The following is a 22,335-nucleotide window of genomic DNA, read 5'->3' as shown; positions in this document are numbered from 1 at the left end:
CACCTCTGCCCTCCGCCGCTCCTGAGTCACAGTGTCCTTTTCTTTTTCCTTCTAGTTGTAGAATTTCCACTCAGTCGGCTTTCCGGTGGTTCTGGGTGATGTCTGCTTTGTCTTTCAGTTGTAGTTTTGAAACTGTTGTGCGAGGCAGCAGTATAGGTGTTCACCTAAGCCGCCATCTTGGTTTCTCCACTATTGGTTCTTAATATGCATTATACAGAGGTGGGCAAAAGTAGGTTTTCAGTTATAAGTATGTGAAACAGAGCTTATTGTTGTATTATTATTTATTAATTATTGTATTATTTATTTGTATGACAAGTGTAAACCTACTTTTGCCCACCTCATACATTGTTGCTCTAAAATGATGTCATCATATTTATGTGACATTTTATGCTTTTCAACAAAATTTTATGTTCACTCTCTCAAACTCAATCTGGCCAAAACAGCCCTCTTAATTTTCCCCTCTTGTTCTAACTCACTTCTCTCCAGCTAAGTAAAGGATGTCACCAATTACCCAGTGGCTCATACCCAAAATCCAGAAGTCATCCTTGATTCCTTCCTGTCCTCCTCTCTCCATATCCTATCCATCCATGGGTTCTGAGAACTCCAATTTTAAAATATATCCTTTACACATCCATTTCTCCCTATTGCGCTATTTAGCCAAGAGAATCATTTGCAAATATAAATCAGACAACACCACTTTCTCATTTAATTCCCTCTGGTGGTTTTCTGTACTGCTCAGAATAAACTCTGAATGCTTTACCATGGCCTACAATGCTGAGTGACTGGTTTCTGCCTACCTTTCCAACCTCAAGTCATAGTATTCCTCTCCATGTCAGCAGGCTCTGCCCACCATGGTCGCTTTCCTGACCCTCAAACACACCAGGGTTATTCCTGCTTTGGAGCCTTTGAACGTTCTGTTTCCTTTGTCTAGAACACTCTGCCCCATGAACTCTACAATCTAAATTAATCACCAGCCTGTGCACCCAACCATTTAACGATATCATAGTGCTTTACTTTGCATCACTTATTTCTACCTTAGTCATCTATTTACTTGTTTACTGACAATCACATCCAAAGTCTCTTCAATGTGCAAAACTCACTCTTGGCCCATTTTGTTCAGTGTTGGTTTTCCAATACTTATAATAATTCCTGGCATATAGCAAGAACTAAATAAATGATTTCCCCGATATTGTTAAAGCAGGCAGTAAAAGCATGATTATCTTCATTTTATGAACTGGGAAACTGAGGTTCAAAACTATGAAATGCCTTTCCTCAAAGTCACAAAGCAAGTTAGAGACAGGGTCCGAATGCAATCTTCGGCCTTTAAGTTCAGTGTTTTAACTATTATACCATGATGCTAACATAAGGTCAGTTCTAAACCAATTCAAATAATTTTTTTTTAAATTATCAAATCCTTTAAATAAACATGACAACATTTTTAATGAAAGAAAAGATTCTAATAAAAATCTATTGTTAAATCAACTACCCAATCAAACATAAAACAGAACAAGTGAAAAAGTAAATGTTTGTCTCCTGTATATATTTTTTTTTCTATACATTTTTAAAGCCATTATCTCTGTACATTTGGTAAGATAAATCACAAAAGTTAAAGCACCCAATTGACAGCCTATATTTATACATACATACAGATCTTACATCCTCTAGTCCCTTCCAGTTTTCTCCCAACACAACTCTTTTAAATTCCCAGACACACAACTCTTTTAAATTCCCACAACTCTTTAAAATTCCTAGAACCTTAAGATGAAGGATAATAATAATGTTAAAAGTGTTTTTGTTTTCTTATAAGATATCACACATAAGTCGCTACAGAAACAATGTCACTAGAGATGTCCCATTAAAAGTGGACCCTCCAAGAACATATATGCATAGCCCATGGACACAGACAACAATGTAGTGAAGGCAGAAGAGTGGGGCTGGGTGGACAGGGGCAAACATAGGGGAAAGGGGGGGCATCAACAACTTAAAAATTAATTAATTAATTAATTAAAAAGTAGACTCTTCAAAATATTTAAACATACCCTTTCAAAAGCCACTCATTGATTGGTGTGATTGATAAAAGCTGAAGAAAAAGCCACATTGCTGCTGGGAAGAATGCAAGCGTAAAGATCTGAATGAAAAGATGCAGTCGTATATGCACTAAAGCACTGGTCAGCTCCTGCAAAAAAGGACACAAGATAAAAAAAGTAAGAAAACCATTTCTGAAGATAGGTTGGCATTAAAATAACATCACACAAATTGTTTTTTTAATTGAGATATAATTGATATATAACATTATATTAGTTTCAGGTGTGTAACATGATGATTCAATATTTATGTACTAAATGCCCGGTGCACAGATTTGTGCACCAGTGGTGTCCCTCGGCCTGGCCAGTAGGGATTGGGCTGAAACCGGCTCTCTGACATCCCCCAAGGGGTCCTGGATTGCAAGAGGGTGGTTCTCGGGTGACGCACCCTGGAATCGGGCTCCCCCTGGTGGTCATTGGGCATCATAGCTACCAGCTAGTTGGCCGGTCATTTAGGCTTTTATATATATAGATATTGTAAATTGACCAGCACAATAAATCTGGCTACATCCATCAATTTGGAGTTATTTCATTGCTAAATTTTTTTACCTATGCATAAAAGATTATGCATAAGTATCAAGAGAAAAATTTTAAGAGAAAAGTTATTGCATAAGAGACAAACTTTAAGAAAAAAGTTGATGATAGTTATGAAGTTATTCATGAAGGTTATAATTTTTATATAAAATTTCTGAAATATTCTAATTGCTTTAAAATATACAATATATCACAACAATTCAGATTTGTGAAATTCTGGACCAGGACTAAGCTACCTACTGGTATCATTTGAGAACTGTGGACACTGCAACAAACATGCATTTTTAACCATTGAAAAAAAATAAATCTTACTTAAAATTTTAGTAAAACCTGTCACAATTTTATATAATAATCAACCTATGGTCATTATATCAGACCTAGAAAGGCCTCAATTTGGCAAGATGTTACTAAATCTACACACAGATCATAATTTTTAAAAATGTTCCTCTCAACAATATTCTATAATTAAAAATGGCTGTTTCCGCAAAATTGACTCACTCGATTTCTTTATTAACATTTACTGAATAGTAGTTATATGCCATTCTCTGAGTTTGCCACTTTATGTATGTCATCTCATTTAGTCCTCACATCAACACCATTAGGTGGATGTTATTTTTCCTGTTTTACTGATGAGGAACTTGAGGTTGAGAGCTACTACACAGTGAAGCTCGGAATCAAACCCAATAAACCTGTGCCTGTGTCATCCTACTGCCAGGGAGGGAAAAGATTCCCATCAAACAGGACAAGCCAGGCACATGTTATGAGGCTCACAACTAAAAGGTACTCAGTTAAATTTTAGGGTTTAAATATATACTAACTAACAAGTGTTTGCATTTGAATTTCTTTGAGTTGTGTGGTTTTTCGGTGGAAATAAAACACATTCAGAAAGTAGTAGAAAACTGACATAAAACATTTGGGCACTCATTAAAGTGCATTCAAAGTTGCCAGAGAGTCACTGTAATAACAATGTCCTGACCCGACCCCCCGCTTCCAGTTCAAGCAAGACTTTCAAGAGCCTCAGCCTCAGAGGCATGAACCGGAGTTTATCCTACCTAATAATAGACAAATATGCAAATTGACCATACCTCCGACACACCACAAGCCATGCCCACAAGCCACGCCCACCATCCAATCAGAGCGAGTATGCAAATTAACCCAACCAAGATGGCTACAGCCACAGAGAGCAAGGTTTCCTAGGTAACAGAGGAAGCCAAGCTTTCCACCTGCCCTTGCCAGGCCTAAGCCTCCACTCAAGCTACAAAGTTTCAATTATAGAAGGTAAACAAATTCAAACAGAAATGGCAGCAGAACGGAGCTTGAGAGAGCAGGCCAGGGTTGCCACCGGCAACAGGGGAAGCAAAGCTTTCCGCACACCCTTGCCGGGCCCACCCGCTTAAGCTACAAAGTTTCAATTATAATCCCAACAGAAATGGCTGCCAGCCGCGGAGGGAGCCCCAGGCTTGGCTCCACTCCAGGATACAAAGTTTCAATTGTAGAAGGAAAATAAATTCCAGATACCAGGGCCTCCACTTGGGTTGCCAGGGGGCGTGGCCAGCCTGCAAACCACCACAGGCCCCTCACTAAGGCCGCCCCACACCCCAAGGGAACCCCACCTGATCCGGGACGCCCTTCAGGGCAAACCTGCTGGCCCCCAACCCCTGTACCAGGCCTCTATCCTATCTAATAAAAGAGTAATATGCAGATTGATCATCACTGCAACACACAATATAGCTGCCCCCATGTGGTCAAAGATCCTGCCCCCATGTGGACACAAGATGGCCACCACAAGATGGCCAGCAGGAGAGGGCAGTTGGGAGGCACCCGGCCTGCAAGGGAGGGCAGTTGAGAAGGACCAGGCCTGCAAGGGAGGGCAGTTGAGAGGGACCAGGCCTGCAAGGGAGAGCAGTTGGAGGTGATCAACCAGCAGAGGAGGGAAGTTGGGGCAAACAGGCTGGTAGCCGAGTGGTTAGGGGGTGATCAGGCTGGCAGGCAGAAGCGGTTAGGGGCAATCAGGAAGGCAGGCAGGCAAGCAGTTGGGAGCCAGCAATCCTGGATTGTGGGAGGGATGTCCGACTGCCCGTTTAGGCCCGATCCCACCAGGATCGGGCCTAAACGGGCAGTCGGACATCCCTCGAGGGGTCCCAGATTGGAGAGGGTACAGGCTGGGCTGAGGGACAACCCCCTCTGTGCATGAATTTCGTGCACCGGGCCTCTAGTAGTTTAATAAACAGTAGGTCAGTGCGGACTCATTCACTGACCACCACCTCTAGGATCTGTCTCAGAGGCTCCCACTATTTATCTCCCTGTGTAAAGACACACAGCAGTTCCATTTTGGTTACAACATGTCCTTAAAGATATCTAAGGAGCTTCCGGCAATCTGGGACTAATGTAGGGAAACACTGGACAGACCAGAAGCCATGCCAGGTCCATGGATCAGAGCTAAGAGAAAAGGAGCCATCCTTGCTCTGAATCAGAAGTTTCACCCCAGAGACACTTGAGCACCAGCAGTTCCCAGAATCCTCAGCAGTCTTGAAACCAAATCTCACACAAATATACTCAGAAGCATTCAATAAATACCAAATACATATGAGTGTTTTCAATTGTTTAAATTGTCATAAAATGATTAGCCACAATGCAGTAATTAAGGCATTTGCATATACTTCTCATAGAAATATAAAATGGTGTAACTTTTCTAAAAAGTAAATTGGAGAGATATATCAGGGACTATAATACAATTTATATTCTTAGATCCCAAAATTTTATATCTAGGCATTTATCCCAATGATATAAAAAATGGTTACAAGCATTTATACACAGAACTGATCCTCACAGCATTATGCATTATGGTAAAATCTGGAAACAACTTAAATGTCCAACGATGAGAGAATAACAACATAAGGTAAGAATTAAACAGAGAGCTATTCTAAACCATGTTAAAACTGTATACAAAGGTGTAAGAGCACAGGGTCTCTCCCTACTTAATCAGCAGGTAAACTGGCACAACCTGTGGACAGCAACTGGCAACTCATTTCTTCATTCACAAATACTTACTGAGCACCTGCCACCATTCTAGGTACTTGGAGAATCTATCACAACTTTAACTGCATATATCATTTTGACCTATAAATTCCACTTCCAGGAATTAACCCTTCACCTGTGCTCCAAAATGTGGGAAATGACATGTTTTTAGTTTCCTTTGCAGAGTGTTTATAACAGCATAACCTTGCAAATACCTAAATGTCCATCAATAGGGGACCAGGAAAATGTATCGTGACACATTCATAAAATGGAGTACTTTTCAGGATACACAAAGAAACAGGGAGTTCTTTATATGTTGATATAAAATAATCTCCAAGATAAGTTCCTGAGTTAAATAAGGTAAATTGGCAAACAGCATAAAATAACAGTTTAAAGGGATGGATACACATATGAATGTTCTGCATAGACTATCTCTGGAAAGATACACAGAAACTGTTATCTCCTAAGAAGAGAACTGGATAGATAGCTGGTAAAGGGGTGTAAGGAAGACTTTTCATCATATATACTTTTGTACCTTTTGATTTATGTACATAAAAGTAAACAAAATGTAAACTATTTTTCAATGTATAAGAGAAGAAAAATTAAATAACAGTATTAAATGACATGAAAAATTGTGTATACCTATATGCATATATACATAATTTTAAAAATATTTTCTTTTTAAAACATTCTATATGTAAAATATGTTTAAGGAAAAAAAGAACTAAAAAAGCACAGAAATGTTCGAACAGTTATTTTTACTCTTTCTAATCTTTCTACAATAGGGAAATACCACTTCTATAATCAGAAAAGAGTTATGAAAAATAAAATGCAGTTAGAGACTACTGCATGACCTAATAAATGACAATTAGAAACAATTGATATCACATCAGAATAATGGATCAGTAAGAACTCATCAAAATGAATCACAAGAGCCTACCATGTTGGGTCATAAGGGGCCTCTTAACAACAGGGAAATAACAGACATGAAGTTTTTCCTAAGAAAGATTTTCAAGACTGTCACAAAAACCTAGTATTATAGATTTTCTAGCTCTTCATACAACAGTAAAGAGAAAATAAGGTAACACTGGAAAAGAAAAAGCAAGTAACACCATAAAATCCTGCTCATCTATGTTTCTATCCCTGTGCCAAGCACGGTGTGTTGTAGTGATAGGCACTTGATAGGTTATTTGTTTAAATAAATTGGTCCTGCCATGGTCTGTTAAGTGACAAATCCTCTGAAACTGTAGGTTTGAAGTTAGCTATATATAAAATATATCTCAAATGTTGACATTATTACATTTCAGTATAATAAGATTTCAGAAACCATTTCAACACATATTTCAAAAACTAGAAATCAACAGTTAAAAAAACTGAAGATTTAGCATTAAATCTTTTTAGCATGAAGTATTAACACAGAGTTCTTTATAATTTTAATAAATGAGCAAAACAAATTTAGAATACACATCATTACATCAATGTATGAGTAATGTTCAATATGAAACAAACTTGAATGGGACCACAATAAATGCTTTTAAATAAATTCAAGTCAATAATAACTCACCGTCTTCTGTGTGCAAAAATGCACGATTCTAAGACCTAACAGGATACAAAAATAGTTGTCCCGATTGAAATTAATTTAAGATTATTAACTAGAAAACAAATAACAAGATTGCTACCTTCTAACTTACAACTGTTCAGTTGCCCAAGAAATTAGCAGGGCTTAGAGATGGTTTAACATTACACAAAGATGCAATCTAGGGCATCTTAAGTTAAATGGATCTGGGAAATAACTTAATGTTGTATTCGTTTCAAAAGGGCCTTTCGTGGAGGAAATGGTTCTGATGGCTTCTTAGGTACAAAACAAAGCCCAGGGATCCAGGCAGCTCATCATTAGATCCATATTAGTTGGATGACTCTGAAGGTTTCCTAGGTGCTTATAGAAGAATTTGGTCCTTAGAGAAATGCTGATAACTGTGACATTCCTTCTTCAATTTCTGCATCCCACAAAGTTGGCTGCTTTACAGAACAGCATTAAGCAAGAAACTAAGTAGAGAAATCACGTCTCTTGCCAGATTTCCCATGGCACAAGCAACAGTTGTAACCATGAAGAAGCCACCAGGGGGCGTAGTTAGAGCAACCTCCCAAGTAGAGGACTTGGGTGAGGCAGCTGCTTCACAAAAAGCGTTAACCAAGGCCAGCAGGAAGACCTCAAGGAAGATCAGACCAGCAGCAAAGGAGTGGTAAATTCTGTCCCCCATTTGAGGACCAATAGAACTCTGGTGTTGACAGGTAAAGCCTATGCCCTCTAAGTACTAATCACAGTCCTTATCAATATAATTTACAAAAACTGGAATTTGACATATTTAGGAAATCCCATCCATGTCAGCTATTTTCAGAAGACCAGTAGTCAGTGAAGATATTTAGCATTCTTGAGACACAGTTCATCTGTCATAGATACTACACATGGATCCCATCTATAACCCAAATGACCCCAATGGAAAGATTTATACCAACCTGCTAACTACAGAATACATAAATTTAGTAGAACCATATTTTTTTTCTGTGTTGCTACTAGAATGATCAAAAAGGAGGTAAGAAAATTTGATCTTCTTTCAAATCACACTTGAAAGAAAGATACTTGAAGTAAAGGCAAGATATAATGCACAAACAGAATTGTATGTTTTAAAATCATTTCCTTAAAAAAAAAAGCCTTTTTACATAGTAAAATTAACCTGTCTACGTAAGACTAAGCAGCTTAGAATGATGACTTTTAAAACTCTGTGTAATTTCTTCAAAAGAAAATGGGTATTTTCTCCTATTTTTTTTTCCATTATAAGTCAAAAGGGAATCATATATTCTACTCATTCCTATCTCGGGTATAAAAATGTCTGGATATTTAATTCCAAGGAATCCCATATTCAGTGACACCTGGATTAATAAATAACATTACCTGTATGGCTTCATGGTAGAGTGAGATTTAGTATAAAAAGTACTAATATTTCCTCAAAACATCTATTAACATTTAATAACTATACAGTACTAGCAAAGAATATACATTTGTAAAAATATAAATTAGCTAAAAAAATTTTTTAACAAGCATCACTTGTACAGCATCAGTCCTGGGAACAAAAGATACTCCACAAAGTTATGGAAGCCCAAATAAACATCTACAGCTTAAAGGGGCCACAGAAGGCACCACTATAGTTACCACCATAATCTGAGGAAGACCTGAAGGAGAGGCATCACTTCAGCTGCCATCTTAAAAACACACCCATCTTCAGGTTCCATGCTGCCCGACTATAAGGTTTGTAGAATACGTACGTACAAAACACAAGTCCTATGCTGAAGTCCAAGTTACCTTCTGTTATAGTGGAGCCGTCAGACTACAGCTACACACAGCTTTACAAAAGGATTCTGAAACTTTAAAATATTAAATACAAATTGAATTTTTCTCCCTGCTTTTCATGTGCCCCATAGGTGACAGTACCTCTGTTTTTAATGATAATCCACTGTTAAAGAATATTGTTGCAACAGCAATGTAGGAGACAGTTATTTCTGGCTTCAGTGGTCCTAAAGAGAGAGAAATTAGGTACTGTTAGATAAGAGTTTCCAGTCTTCCAGTATGAAAGACAAATCGATTGGAGGACAAATGATACTTTATTTCTTAGTGCTGACCCGGGTATATTACTGTCCTGACGGAGTTGAGCATTTGCTGTGATGCCATCTAATTCCAGAGAGAAGTTTCCAGAAGGCAAGGACCATGGCTGTCCAGCTCAGCACAGTATCCTTGAACCAGAAGAATAAAAATAAACTGCTCTCACATAAGAGAGCAGATAGTCAACATCCTTCAACATAGCTCCTAATGATGTCTACCACAGTATCAGTCCCCAAATCAAAGAAGAGAATTTCTCAATGGATGAAGTTACTTTCTCTTCAGCAAGTATTATTTTATTTCTTCTAGGATACCAGAAATAAAAGCTTGCATTCATGCATATATTCGGTTCTCCCCAAGAGTATCCAATCTACAAATATTTATTGAGCACTTACTATGTGATTGAGATGATACAGAGTAACAGAGTACTTAACAACATGTTGTTAAGATTGTAATTATTAAGAAATTGTGCTTGGCCTGGGCATACTATAGTGAGCCACATAGACCTGATCTCTGCTCTTCAGAAAATTCCTCTCTGAAGTTAGGCTGGCATCATCCCAGACGCATTAAGATTGTGAGTACTATAAGGGGCAACCCTAAACTTTATACCAACAGTTTAAAATCTGAGATTATCTCATATGTGACATTCTATGCAACCCTCTTGTGCTGAGTTGAATAGCATCCCTCCAAAAATGTGTGTCCCTCCAGAACCTTATTTGGAAACAGGGTCTTTGCAGATATAATCAAATTAAAATGAGGTCTTATCGGATTAGAGTGGGCCCTAATCAGTGCCTGGTGTTCTTATAAAAAGAGGGAAAGATGGCCATGTGAAGACAGAGGCAGAGACTACAGTTTATATCACCAAAGGGCACGGTTGGCCGGGCAACCACCACAAGCTAGAAGAAGCAAGGAAAGAGTCTGCCCTACAGCCTTTGGTGGGAGCATGGCCCTGCCAACATCTTGATCGGACCTTAGCCTCCAGAATGTGAGAAAATAAATTTGTTGTTTTAAGCCACCCTGTTTGTGGTCATTTGCCGTGGCAATCCTAAGAAACTAATACACCCCTTAAGCAAAACAACAGGACCGCATTCATGGCTCCTCCGTTCCCTGCAACTCTCCACCATACACCTACAGATGTTGTTCAGTTCCAAGCTCAGGAAAAATCTCCATTCATTCAGTCAACAAATACTTATTGAGCAACTACTCTATTTTAGGTATATGTAGTACATCAGTGAATAAAAGGAGCAAAGATATCCTCAAACAATGTCATAAATTCTTTTATGTACCCGGCATTCACACAAATCAGTTTGCTGAGATCTGAGACAAGGAAAACAAAAGGGAGAAGGTAAGTGCTAATGGTATCACAGACCAGGGCAGTAAAGGCTGTTCAAAAACGTGAAAGAAGATACATTATTGTTATGCCCATGAGTGAATCTGTCTCAGCAGCTCACACTTAGAAATAATATTTCCTCGACAACTGAGAAAGGTGGTTCAGAAGCAGATTTTAAAGTCAAGGAGTCTGGCTTGTTTTGAAAGTAGATGCTTCCCAGGAATTTTAAATACCATTTTAAAAAAACCAATAGTATTTTTATTTTCCTCCAGTCTCCTGTTTTTTATCAGACCTTATTTTTGTCAACTGTGGTTCTGCCCACAGTGGTGCCTCCAGAATGCCCATGTAAGATGGGTCAGAGTTAGCAATGTGGTCGCAAGGGAGAGCCAGGGAACACACCGAAAGATGCACCTCCGTAGCCAGCACATGGCATCTGCTTAGATTGCATGTTTCTCTGGGGCAGCTAAAGCATCTACCTTAGTTGGCCAACAACCGAGTTTTTTAAGAACTCTTCCCACAGTTCACATGCACATACATAAATACACATGATAACTGTTAACTAATTGGTGTAATTCAGTGGAATGGTTCTTGACTTTCAATGTTTTAAATTGTGGAAACAGGTTATACTGTGTGGGGTTTTTTATTAGATGCATCTCTAAATAACTCTAAACTGTGAAAAGACATGGGGAGGGTTTTCCAGGGCTACCTACAAGATACCTTTTAAAAGGAAAGGAGGAAATGGTTCTGATTTGGAGAAACCTAAGGCCCCTCTGAGACATGATCACCAAGATGCCAATAGACAGCTCAACTTTTGAATGTGGAACTAGAAGTCACCCAGGGCTGCAATAAAAACTTGGTAAATATTTGCACAGAAGTGAGAGATGAAACTACTATTTAAAAATGATACCTGGCCCTCTCCAAGGTAATGATTATATCTTCTATGTCATCAAAATAACCAGATCTTAAGATGGCTATAGAGCTAAAGTGGAAAAACTTTTCCTTTAAACAAAAGAAAAAAAAAAAAAAAAAAAAAAAAAAAATTCTTTATCAGTGAAAATGAGGTAGTAAAATCAAAAGAAAAAATTTAAAAATGAAGCAATTTGGGGGCTCCAGAACTCACTTTTTAATGAGGGCTTGGGGGTGAAAAGGGAGAGAAAACTATTTGGAATGCTTAAGAATGCAAGGAACTATTATCCTATATAATAAAAGCCTAATATGCAAATTGTCCCTTTAACTGAGAGTTCGATCAGGAGTTCGACCAGGGGGTGGGGCCAGCTGGCCAACGGCCCATGGCCCCTCCCCCTGGCTGGCCCCACCCTGGCCAGAGGCAGTGGCAGGCAGCAGGGGGAAGGGAGGCCCCGGTCAACAGCAGGCAGCTAGCAGCCACTAGGGACCCTACCTGTGCACAAATTTCGTGTACTGAGCCTCTAGTTATTTCATAAAATCTACTCATCTTCAAAGTAAATTTCACTTCTAAACCTGATCTAAGATATTCGTGCCAATGTACTTAAGCTTATAGCATGTTTCTGGTTATGTTCTTTTAATGGAAAAATGAAGTAGTTTCCTTTTTAGGGTTTATGTATTATTAATGGCAAACATTTAAGTTAAGATGCAGGTAGAAATGAGAAAGTTTCTCTGTACTTCCAAAGAAGTAAATCTTTCTCTTCCCAAGAATGAATAACACAGTGTTGAACTTGATTAAGCTCTAAGGTGTGCATAGCTCAGAGTTTCCCTGGGTCTCAATGAACAGATTAACAATACCTCAGCATCTATATACGTTTACATCTATTGGGGCTCTTTATTTTCACACTTCTTCTATTTATTGAAAAGTAAAATATAAGTGAGTAAAAAGAACAGTGAACTAAGAATTAAATTATCTTGGCTAGTACCTATTATGCTTTTTCCCATTTGGAAAGTCATTCAACTTCTCTAACTTTAGTGTTCCCACATCTATAAATTTCCTGCCATTACAAAACTCACTAATTGGCTATAAAGATTTTTAAAAATATTTTTAATATGTTTTTATTGACTTCAGAGAGAGGGAGACGGAGAGAGATATAGAAACATCAATGGTGAGAGAGAATCATTGATGGGCTGCCCCCTGCATGACCCCTACTGGGGATCGAGCCTGCAACCAGGGCATGTGACCTCCAGGTTCATGGGTTCACGTTCAACCACTGGACCACACCAGCCGGGCTGAAGATTTTTTTTAAAGGGAGGTCTGATGGTAGTTGTGACACTTTAAGTGTAGAAGTCTTACCTTAAAAATAAAGAGTGTAGCCCTGGCTGGGTGGCTCAGTTGGTTGGAGCATGGTCCCATACACCAGAGGATTGCGGGTCTGATTTCTGGTCAGGGTACATACCGAGGTTGCAGTTTGATCCCAGTCGCACATGTACAGGAGGCAACCGATTGATGTTTCTCTCACATTGATGTTTCTCTCTCTCTCTCTCTCTCCCTTCCTCTCACTCTAAAATTATTTTTTTAAATAAACATATGCTTGGATGAGGATTAAAAAAAAAAGAGTGTAATCATTAAGGTACTGATCCAGGCAAAAGTGAAGTGAGCATCTTAAGTTGAAGACTATAAAAACTTTTCCTATTTAATATAATATCTAGAAAACTGTTCTAAAGATTGTTCATCAATGTATTGAGCCCATAAATGGAAATTCTGACTAAAAGTTAGAGCAAAAAGAGGTGCTTTAGACCATTCTAAAGAGCAGAATAGGACAGAAACATTTTCAGCAACCATTCCTTTCCTTGTTCCTAGATTTTTGTTGGATTAACTAGTGGAGTGAAAGTGTTATTTGTCAATAATTGGAGGTTTATTTTTATTTAAGAGGTTTTAAGGTCAATCAGAAGTTCAACAGAAGTAACAAGAACTTAGCCTGACAGCCTATATAATTGTTTGCTTAACTTTTGGTTTTAGAGAAAGTAACTTTTACACATGGACAGCTATCAAAGAAATCGTATAAGTGTAACTGTTACCTAATACTAGTGGATTCTGGTCTGCTCCTTTGGGCTAAAAATCAGGGCACAGAAAATGTCTTTATTACAGAGAGCTTCTTCTTTATAATGGTTATTCATTTTTAGTGATTTTTCATCAAGAAAATGTGTATGGATTTTGCAACTGGTATGAAATAAGGGGGAGTCCTAGTCCCCAGTCCTTCCACTTCCCTAGCTAACTCATCCTAGGGTCAGTCACCTGATCTCAGGCCTCAGGATCTTCAACTGTGAAAGTAGCCTGTTGGCTTAAAATACTTCAGAGATCCGTTTGAGCTCTTAACATCCTACTCTTTGGAAACTAAACAAAGAAATGCATTATCCTAGATGGATGGCATGAGGACTAGTGAAAATGGGAAATGACATTTGTAACGTAAAAAAAGTTTCAATCCCCACAATCTTTGTTCAAGTCCTTCCTTTTAAATGTTCCCTGAAGCGACTTCTCAGTGGAGGTATCGAAGGGAGAGGGTAGAGGGAACCACTGTCCTCCTGAGAGATCATATTACCCCCCCCCCCCGCACCCCCCATCATGTTTTAACAAGGAGCAAATAACTCCAAATACCCTCCTGAGCACTTCCCACCATAAAAAGATTGCCTGCGCCCACTTCTCTCCTTATCTGTCCCTGTTGTATGAAACCTGTCAATAAGCCTGGAAACTGACAAACAAGGTCAAAAAAGACCGTACATGGAAGAAATTCAATTCATGCTTATGAAAAGTAGGACATGATTGGGGGGGAGGGGGGACGGTTAAGGGCCATGAAAGGCCAATGATGTCTCCAGTCACGTCCACCCATGCCTCCCCCCCACATGACAAGGCTCCCACTATTCGGGATCTGAGGGTGATGTCAGCCCGCCCACCTTTCCTTGCCAAAACACACACTACAGAGCCCAACACAGCCAGCGTCTGTGAGACCCCCGCTGGGTGCAGCCCCCGGCCGGCCGGCCCGCAGCACGCGGAAGTGGCGTCCCGGCAGGAAAGTGTGCGACGTGTCACTCAGCCGGGGAGCTGCCGGGGAGCAGCCGGGGAGCAGCCACGCTGCACAGCATCCCTCCCGCCTGTGGGCCACGACGTCTGAGCTGCAGGAGGAAGGGGTGTCCCTGCCTCTTTCTCTTCCCCTCCTTTTTTTTTTTTTTAAGGGGGGGGGGGGTTGGAAATGGACAAGGTCATGGTGCCCACTCCCAGACAGACAAGGAACTCCTGGCCCCCCAGCATCCGTGGGATAGGATGCTGCTCTGGAGGGAAGAGAAGTTTCATTCCAGTCTCGGCCCCCTCACTCCTGGACACGGAGGAGACTCACGGGCCGTTCGCGGAAAAGGGAGCCCGCGGTCAAAGTCGCTGGCCCCATTCTGCATGGCAAATCCCCTCTGGGGTCGGCAAACTGAAAACGTCAGCCCAAGGGCCCAAGGGCCCAAGGACACCGCGGGCGGGTCAGTGCCCCAGGGAGAGGCAGACACTCCCCCCAAAGACCGTCTCTCCCCTCCCGTCCAGGACTCGCCCGTGAGTTCCGAAGTGGAGCGTGCGGCGGCGCACACTTACCCCCGTCCACCCCGATGGACGGCTCCAGCTTCGCTCCGGCGATCGCCAGCACGATTCCAACCATGAACCATTCTTTCCTCATTCTCTCCAGCAGCCTCATGTTTGCTAGGATGGGCGGGTTTTGTTTGTTTGTTTGCCTTTTCTCCTCTTGGAGCGGAGACCGCCGAATCCCGGGGGCGGCCGCGCACTTTCCACAGTCCCTCTTAGCATGCAGCGGAGCAAGTCAAATTGCTACTTGTAAACGGAAGACCCGGGGGTTGCTTGGGCGGCTTCGAGGAGGGCTGGGAGTAGTAGTATCCAGTGACAGGGAAGCCTCACGGAGCGCCGCCATCACTACCACGCGCCTCCGGATAGACGCGCACCGGCCGGAGCCGCTCGGGCCGCCTCTCCCAGGCGCGAAGGCTCTGAAGCGCACCATTGGCCCAGGCTGGCCGGCGCGGGCTGGCCGGGAAAAGAAGGCTGGCCGCCGGGTGGGGCTGACAGACTCGCCACTTCCAAGACCTGCGGAACCTTAGGAATGACTGGGGCGGGGAGAGCCGGAAGGCGCCACAGCCACCTAAGCCTTATCGAGGGTCCCTCTCCAACAAACCTATAGGCACAGGCAGCCGCCAGCGCCCCTGGAACACATCTACGGAGAGGTTCTCTTTTGCTTCGCCACGAGACTGTGGGAAGGGCCATCGTGGGCTTGATCAGAAATTTCTCTTGTCAGCATCTACGGCGGGGTGCAACCGGTTTTTTTTGAGGCGCGCTTATTCGGGGTATTACGACGCTTCCCCGACGCCGGCGCTGACGAGTGCGCAGGGGGCGGGGCCACTCGGTCTCCAGTGCCCCGCCGGATCCGGGAGTCGGACGCGCTCCCCGAGCGGCGCGGAAAAGCCGCTCCCTTGGGGGCGTGGCGGCGCGGGGAGGCTTCAGCCGCGCGGGTGGGTAGAAAATTGGGCGCCCAGCCGATGCCCAACTTCGCTGGATCCCTTCCTTCCGGCGTCCGTCCGTCTGCCCGGAGCCCCCTTGCCTACACCTGCCGAGAGTGGGAGGGCTGCCAGGGGTGGGGACCAAGTCTCTAGGGAAACAGGACAACCAGGGAGGAGGATCAGGGACCCCAAGGCAAAGAGGTGAAGGGCCGGCCGAGTAGAAGGGGGTGGGGGCGGCGGGGGTCCTAACTTCCATTGCCCCACGTGCTACAGTCTGTCCCCCAGTTTCTACCTTCAGGTGTTCTCTGGCAGCCAAGTGACATTGATAGTTTCATGGACGACTGCCTACCATAGACCCTGCTGGACCATCAGCGCCTCCCCCTTACGCACCCAAACAAAGAAATAAAATACTGTGTGACGTTCTGGAAATAGTCTGGTCTCTAATGGTTCAGTGGAACTTAACGTTTGGAAGGGACTTCGGGGATGGTTCAGTGATGCCAGATTTTAACTCTGAATGTATTCAAAGATTGAAAGAGACTCATCCCGTATTTCCCTAAAGTAATTTATCTTGATAACATGACTTGCTGTCCAAAAACTAAGCCGGCTTATGCGCTGTGCCAGCAGTTGAAGGTTGCACAGCATGCAGCGTCATCTAATTATACATCAGGCAGAATAACAAAAAAGTGAACCTCAAGATAAAAAGAACTTAACATTAAGTAATCTAAAAAGAGAAAGCACAGGAGGTGTGATAAAGTCTGATGTTAATTATTAGGCAGGCACAAGGTAAGTGGGCATACATGAAAGATAGTTTACAACACAATTATTTTCTTAGAGTAATTTCTTACTAGGTTAAAGAGTCATGTATCTCAGTCATTGAAGGCATGCCTTTATATTAAAAGATCATTAAACATTATGCTTACAGAAATTGAGCCAGTTTAACTTTATGACTGTTCACAAATTCTTATTTACCAAGAACTCTTTGATCTGTGTAGAGCGGAATCTAGCTCATGAAAGGGTTTTTTATTTGTTTGTTTTGTTTTTAATGGTTACTTAAAGGAAAAGAATTCGGTACAGTGTGAATTTTGTTATGTTAAGGCTTGGATTAATTTCCCATAGCTGCTGTAACAAGTACCTTTAACTGGCTAGAAAATAACAGAACTCTATTCTCTCAGATCCTGAAAGCCAGAAGTCCAAAATCAAGGTGTTGGCCAGGCTGCACGTCCTCTGGAGACTCTAGGCAGAGAATCCCTTCTTGCCTCTTCCAGCTTCTGGTGATGGCATTACTTAGCTTCCTTGGCTTCTGGCCACATCACTCCAATCTCTGCCTCTGTCTTCATATTGCCTCCTCTCCTGTCTGTGTCTTCTCATTTTCTGTGTGTCTCATAAAGACATTTGTCATTGGATTTAGGGCCCACCCAGTTAAGCCAGAATTATCTCATTTTAAGATCCTTGATTAATCTGCAAATGCCCTTTTTTTCAAATTCATTGAGTATTGTTCCCCAAATAATTATGTCTACCTGGAACCTCAGAATGTGACCTTATTTGGGAAGTGAGTCTTGCAGATGTAATTAGTTAAGAGGAAGTCATGCTGGATTAAGATGGGTCCTAAATGCAATGGTTTGTTTCCTTTTAAGAAGGTCATGCACACGAAGACTCACAAGAGACAGAAGAGGCGAAAGTCATGTGAAGATGGAAGCAGAGATTGGAGTGATGTGTCTGCAAGCCAAGGATTCACCTTGGAAACAACCGCCAGAAGCTGGGAGAGGCGTGGAACAGATTTTCCCTCTGGGCCTCGAAAAGGAGCCAACCCTGCGGACACCTGGATTTCAGAGTTTTGGCCTCCTGAAGTGTGGGATAATAAATGTCGTTTTAAGCCATCCAGCTTGTGGTACTTGGTAAAGGCCCCCCTAGGGAACTTACACAGTGTCACTCACAGATTCCAGAGGTTTTCTGTGCACCTGTCTGTGGTGTGACCACCATTCAACCCACTGCGAGGCCCTTTCGGCCTTCTCTTTTTTCCATTGCTCTCTTTAATTCTATCACTTCTTTCTCACTCATTTTTTTTCCCCTGTCATTTTTTCTTTGCCTGGCCTCCGCACCTCGTTTTTTCTTTTTGTTACCCATGCCATTGCACCTGAAATCACGCCAACCAAATGGTATAAAGCATGCTTCTCTAAAAGACACATGATACACATTCTTTAATAAATATGGTATTTTGTTTATTGAGCAAATATTTAATGTGACTCCACTGTGTGCCAGGCGTGGCTCAGTACTGCTCATTCAGTTGTGGACCAAAAAAGACACAAAACCTTGCCCTCCAGAGCTTATAGTCTTGTAGAGGGGACAGATATCAACAAATATATAATTACAAATTGAGATAGAAAAAGAACAAGATGTTACAAATCATCTAGATGGGGAGGGACTCCCTGAGATCTACAGGTTGCCAGGCAGGTGGGAGAAAGTCATTGCTCAGCAAAGAAGAGCTGGACACCATGGAATTCAAAGACCAAGGTAGCTAGACTAGCTAGTGAAGGGACAGGGATGTGGGAAGGGTGGAGAGCTAGGCAGGGTACAGATGTGTGTGACTTCTCATGTTGTGGTAAATGACTTGGAGTTTACTAACAGAAGCATGTTAAACCAGCTAGTGATGGCATGTCTCGTTTTTCTGGAGAGATTACTTTAGAAGCAGAGGGACAAATAGTCCAGACAGGAGTTCTAAGTCAATGGAGCAGGAAAAGGCAATTCGTGTAAGAACTGTTAAACAGAAAGAATTTTAAAAAATGATGGTCATCTTTAGAGCAATGGTGAACCAGTCTGAAATGACTTCCAAAATCTGTCCGATAGATGCCAGTGCCATCCGCTCCGCCAGGGAGTCTTTACAAAGTAGATTTGGGCACGAGATTACAAATTCAGTTTGTGTCTTGTGTTCAAGGCCAGTGGGGATTGTCACTAGAGATGTCCAGAAGGCAGGTGGAATGGAGGCTTGAGCTCATGAGAACGGAGTTGCTGTAGCTCTGGGGGTTCTTCAACAACAGATTAGGGAAACTATAGGCATCAATGTAGCAAATATTTTCTTTTAATCTGTGTTACATTGGCTACTCAGTCTCTTTGAATGTGACTCAATACTTACAATATTTACGAATGCTTACTATGTGCCAAGAACACAGTGCACCTTATGATTGCTCTCATGGGCTTTATGTTTAACAGAATGGTGGTGGGAGTTCTATCTCATGAGGCTGTTGAAAAGAGTCCATGGGCCAGTGTATGTGCGTTGCCTTACCTGGAACAAATGCTCAGTTATTTATTCAACAAATTATATTGAGCTCCTACTTCGTGCTGGGCATTCTTCTAGATACTGGAGTTACAAGGAACAGTGAGAGACAAGATCAGCTTTCCTTGGGTAGTACCATAATGACATAAAAAGAAAAGTAGCAAGTGTTACAATAAAAGTAAAACAGGCCACATGATAAAGTAACAAGGAGGCTATGTGAGTGGTGCAGGAAAGTCTTTCTAAAGGGGCGTAATTTAAGCAGAGACCCCATTGGAACCCCTGATGGGGGAAATGTCCATGATGCTAATATCTTAGAGATGAGCACTTTAGGCAGAGGGAACAACTGGTGAGCAACCCGTGTAAATGTTCCAAGGTGGGAATGATCCTGGCATTTGTATTAGTTTCCTGTTGCTGCTGTAACAAATGACTTCCGCTTCGTGGCTTAAAACAATACAAATTAATTCTCCTACAGTTATGGGGCTCAGAAGTCCAAAATGGATCTCACCAGGCTAAAAACATGTCAGCAGGTCTGCCTTACTTTCTAGGTTTCTAGAGGAATTCTATTTCCTTTCCTTTTCCTGCTTCTTGGGGCTGCCTGCATTTCTTGGTTTTCTGCTCCCTTCATCTTCCAAGCCAGCAATAGCCCAGCAATCCTACCTAATAAAAGGTAATATGCAAATAACCATCACTCCGCTATGCCCACGATTGGGCCAGCGGCAGGCTGGGGGCAGGACTTGGGGTGGCCAATTGGGCTGACAGGATGAGCGGGGGGTGGGGACTCATGAGTCCCCGCCCCCCTCCCTCCCGTTCCTCCCCAATAGCTGGCACTGCGGGAGGACCAATGGAGCCAGCGGAAGGCGCCGGTGGCGGAACTCGGGGTGGCCGATTGTGTGGCTACTGGCACCAGTTTTCCTCTGGCCACCCGCCGATCTGAGCGCCTCCCTATCGGAGTTCCTCTCAGGGTGGCTGATCGTGCTGGCCAATCGTGCTGGCGGGAGGCGCTCCGATTGGTGGGTGGCCAGAGGAAAACTGCTGCTGGCGGAAAACTGGTGCCGGCAGCCAGGTGAAGGAAGGTCTAGTGCACGAAACTTCGTGCAACGGGCTTCTAGTATTTAATATATTCCCACTTGGTGACTGGACACAGTAGAGTCTGTGCTTATGAGAGAGTCTCCCTGAGTTTGATGAGCTCTGGGATGTGGTCATGGCAACTGCTCCTGAAGGGTAGTGAACCCACCACAGTATCTTCTTAGTGACCAGCAAGGTGGTCTGATTCTGGTAACTCCCCAATTGTAGTTGGCCATTCAAACCCCAATAAGTATTATTTTACAGATGTGAAAATGAAGAAAGATCAAGTAAGTTTTCCTCATGGCCGGTAAGTGGCAGAACCAGGCTTCAAACCTGGGTAAGCTAGACCTCAGGAGCCCAGGCAGCTGAACCCTGGGCGCTGTCCCATAGTGATTAAAAGTTTATATCCAAGCATCCAGCTCCTCAAGTTAAAACCCTAACTCTACTACTTATTGCAATGCCCATGTGACTCTGGAAAGTCACTTGACATAGTCTCAGTTTTCACATCTGAAACAGGGAATACCTCTTATGGGCTGTTAGGATGATGAGTAAACGTATCAGAAACACAACCAGTGTCAAAGATATTGTGATATTGCCTCCCCAATATCTTGACCCACATAATATCTCACATCTTTTACGAAAGCTTTTCCTGCTCCCTTGTTGTAGTGACCATAAAGTTATGTGTGTACATACTTTACTACGACTAGATTGGAAGTTTCTCAAGACTAAGAATTGGCCCTAGCTGGTTTGGCTCAGTGGACAGAGCATTGGCCTGTGGACTGAAGGGCCCCGGGTTCAATTCCAGCCAAGGGCACATGCCCAGGTTGTGGGCTTGATCCCAAGTAGGGGCGTGCAGGAGGCAGCCAATCAATGATTCTTTCTCATCATTAATGTTTCTATCTCTCTCTCCCTCTCCCTTTCTGAAATCAATAAAAAAATATATATTTTTTAAAAAGACTAAGAATTGTGGGTGTTTTCATTACCATCATTCACACCAGCTAATAATATTTGATAAATGTTTGTTGACTTGAATAGTTGATGTAGAATCAGTGTTACAGTGTAGAGAGAAAAAAACAGCAAAATCTATCTTACGGTAGGTGATACAAAAGGTGTGTTTTATGATTCTTTAACTGTCCTCAAGGTCTGGATAGCTGCAGGGTATCCTAGAAGAAGGTGGCCATTGCAATGTAATAGGTGTCACAGGATGGAAGTGAGATGGCAGTAGATGGATGCTACAATGGACCGGGAGTCCGAAAAATCTGTGTTCTAGCCATGACCCTGTTCTCATTAGCTGAGACCTCCAAGTGATAAAGTAACAAATTTCTTTACCAACTCAAAGGACTCATGTAATAAATAAACCTGGTCTGTTTATACATTCAGGTTTCTCCTTACCACCTAATCAGGACCTGATTGGTAAACCTAGAATGATCATGTATGGTTAAGAAATGAGGGCATTGGGATCACTTATTGATTTAGTCATGTATTCAAATAATTCAACAAATATTAAACTGCTTTCAAATTTCGGCAGTTTTATTTCCTAGCCATTTACTTTGGGCAAGTAACATAACCTCTCTGTGATTTCATTAAAAAGTGCCTCATGGAGATGTGTCCCAAAAGTGCCTATGTAAAGTATTTAGATTGGCCAGGAGAACATGCTTAAAAATGGATGGTGGTGATGGGAATTATTGTTGGTAATGTTTGTTCAGTTGTTCTGTGTCAGAAGTTAAAATATTCCTGGATCAGTTTATTGTTTCCATTTTATATCATGCTGTCAAATCATTTGTTTGGTAGCACATACCCTGAGTGTCAACACAGCCAAACCATATGTTTTGGGTCATATATGCGTGAGTGTTTAGTGTTGACACAGCATAAATATCTCTCATGATGATATGAGTATGGTCTTGAGTTACAAAGTCCATACCAGGCACAT

General features: G+C 42.1%; 1 protein-coding gene across 2 annotated transcripts in view; it reads right to left on the bottom strand.

Annotated features, from left to right (window-relative positions):
• The window catches only part of SLC10A7 (solute carrier family 10 member 7), a gene marked incomplete at its 3' end in the record, with an annotated part of 198,290 nt that extends 182,811 nt beyond the window's left edge, over positions 1 to 15,479 (bottom strand). The window contains exons 1-3 of one of the 2 annotated variants that reach the window (XM_079771181.1): positions 15,159 to 15,479; positions 9,127 to 9,209; positions 2,040 to 2,176 (exon numbers count right to left, since the gene is read on the bottom strand). In XM_079771181.1, coding sequence (XP_079627307.1) covers positions 2,040 to 2,176; positions 9,127 to 9,209; positions 15,159 to 15,258 — 320 coding nt within the window. In that variant the 5' untranslated portion in view covers positions 15,259 to 15,479. The remainder of the gene's footprint in view (positions 1 to 2,039; positions 2,177 to 9,126; positions 9,210 to 15,158) is intronic. The other variant, XM_079771182.1, reaches the window with a different exon arrangement.
• Between the last annotated feature and the right edge of the window lie 6,856 nt (positions 15,480 to 22,335).

This window comes from Cnephaeus nilssonii, assembly GCF_951640355.1.
Source record: "Cnephaeus nilssonii genome assembly, chromosome: 5".
In the NCBI taxonomy this organism is placed as follows: Eukaryota; Metazoa; Chordata; class Mammalia; order Chiroptera; family Vespertilionidae; genus Cnephaeus; species Cnephaeus nilssonii.
This window is presented reverse-complemented; position numbering and strand designations above follow the sequence as displayed.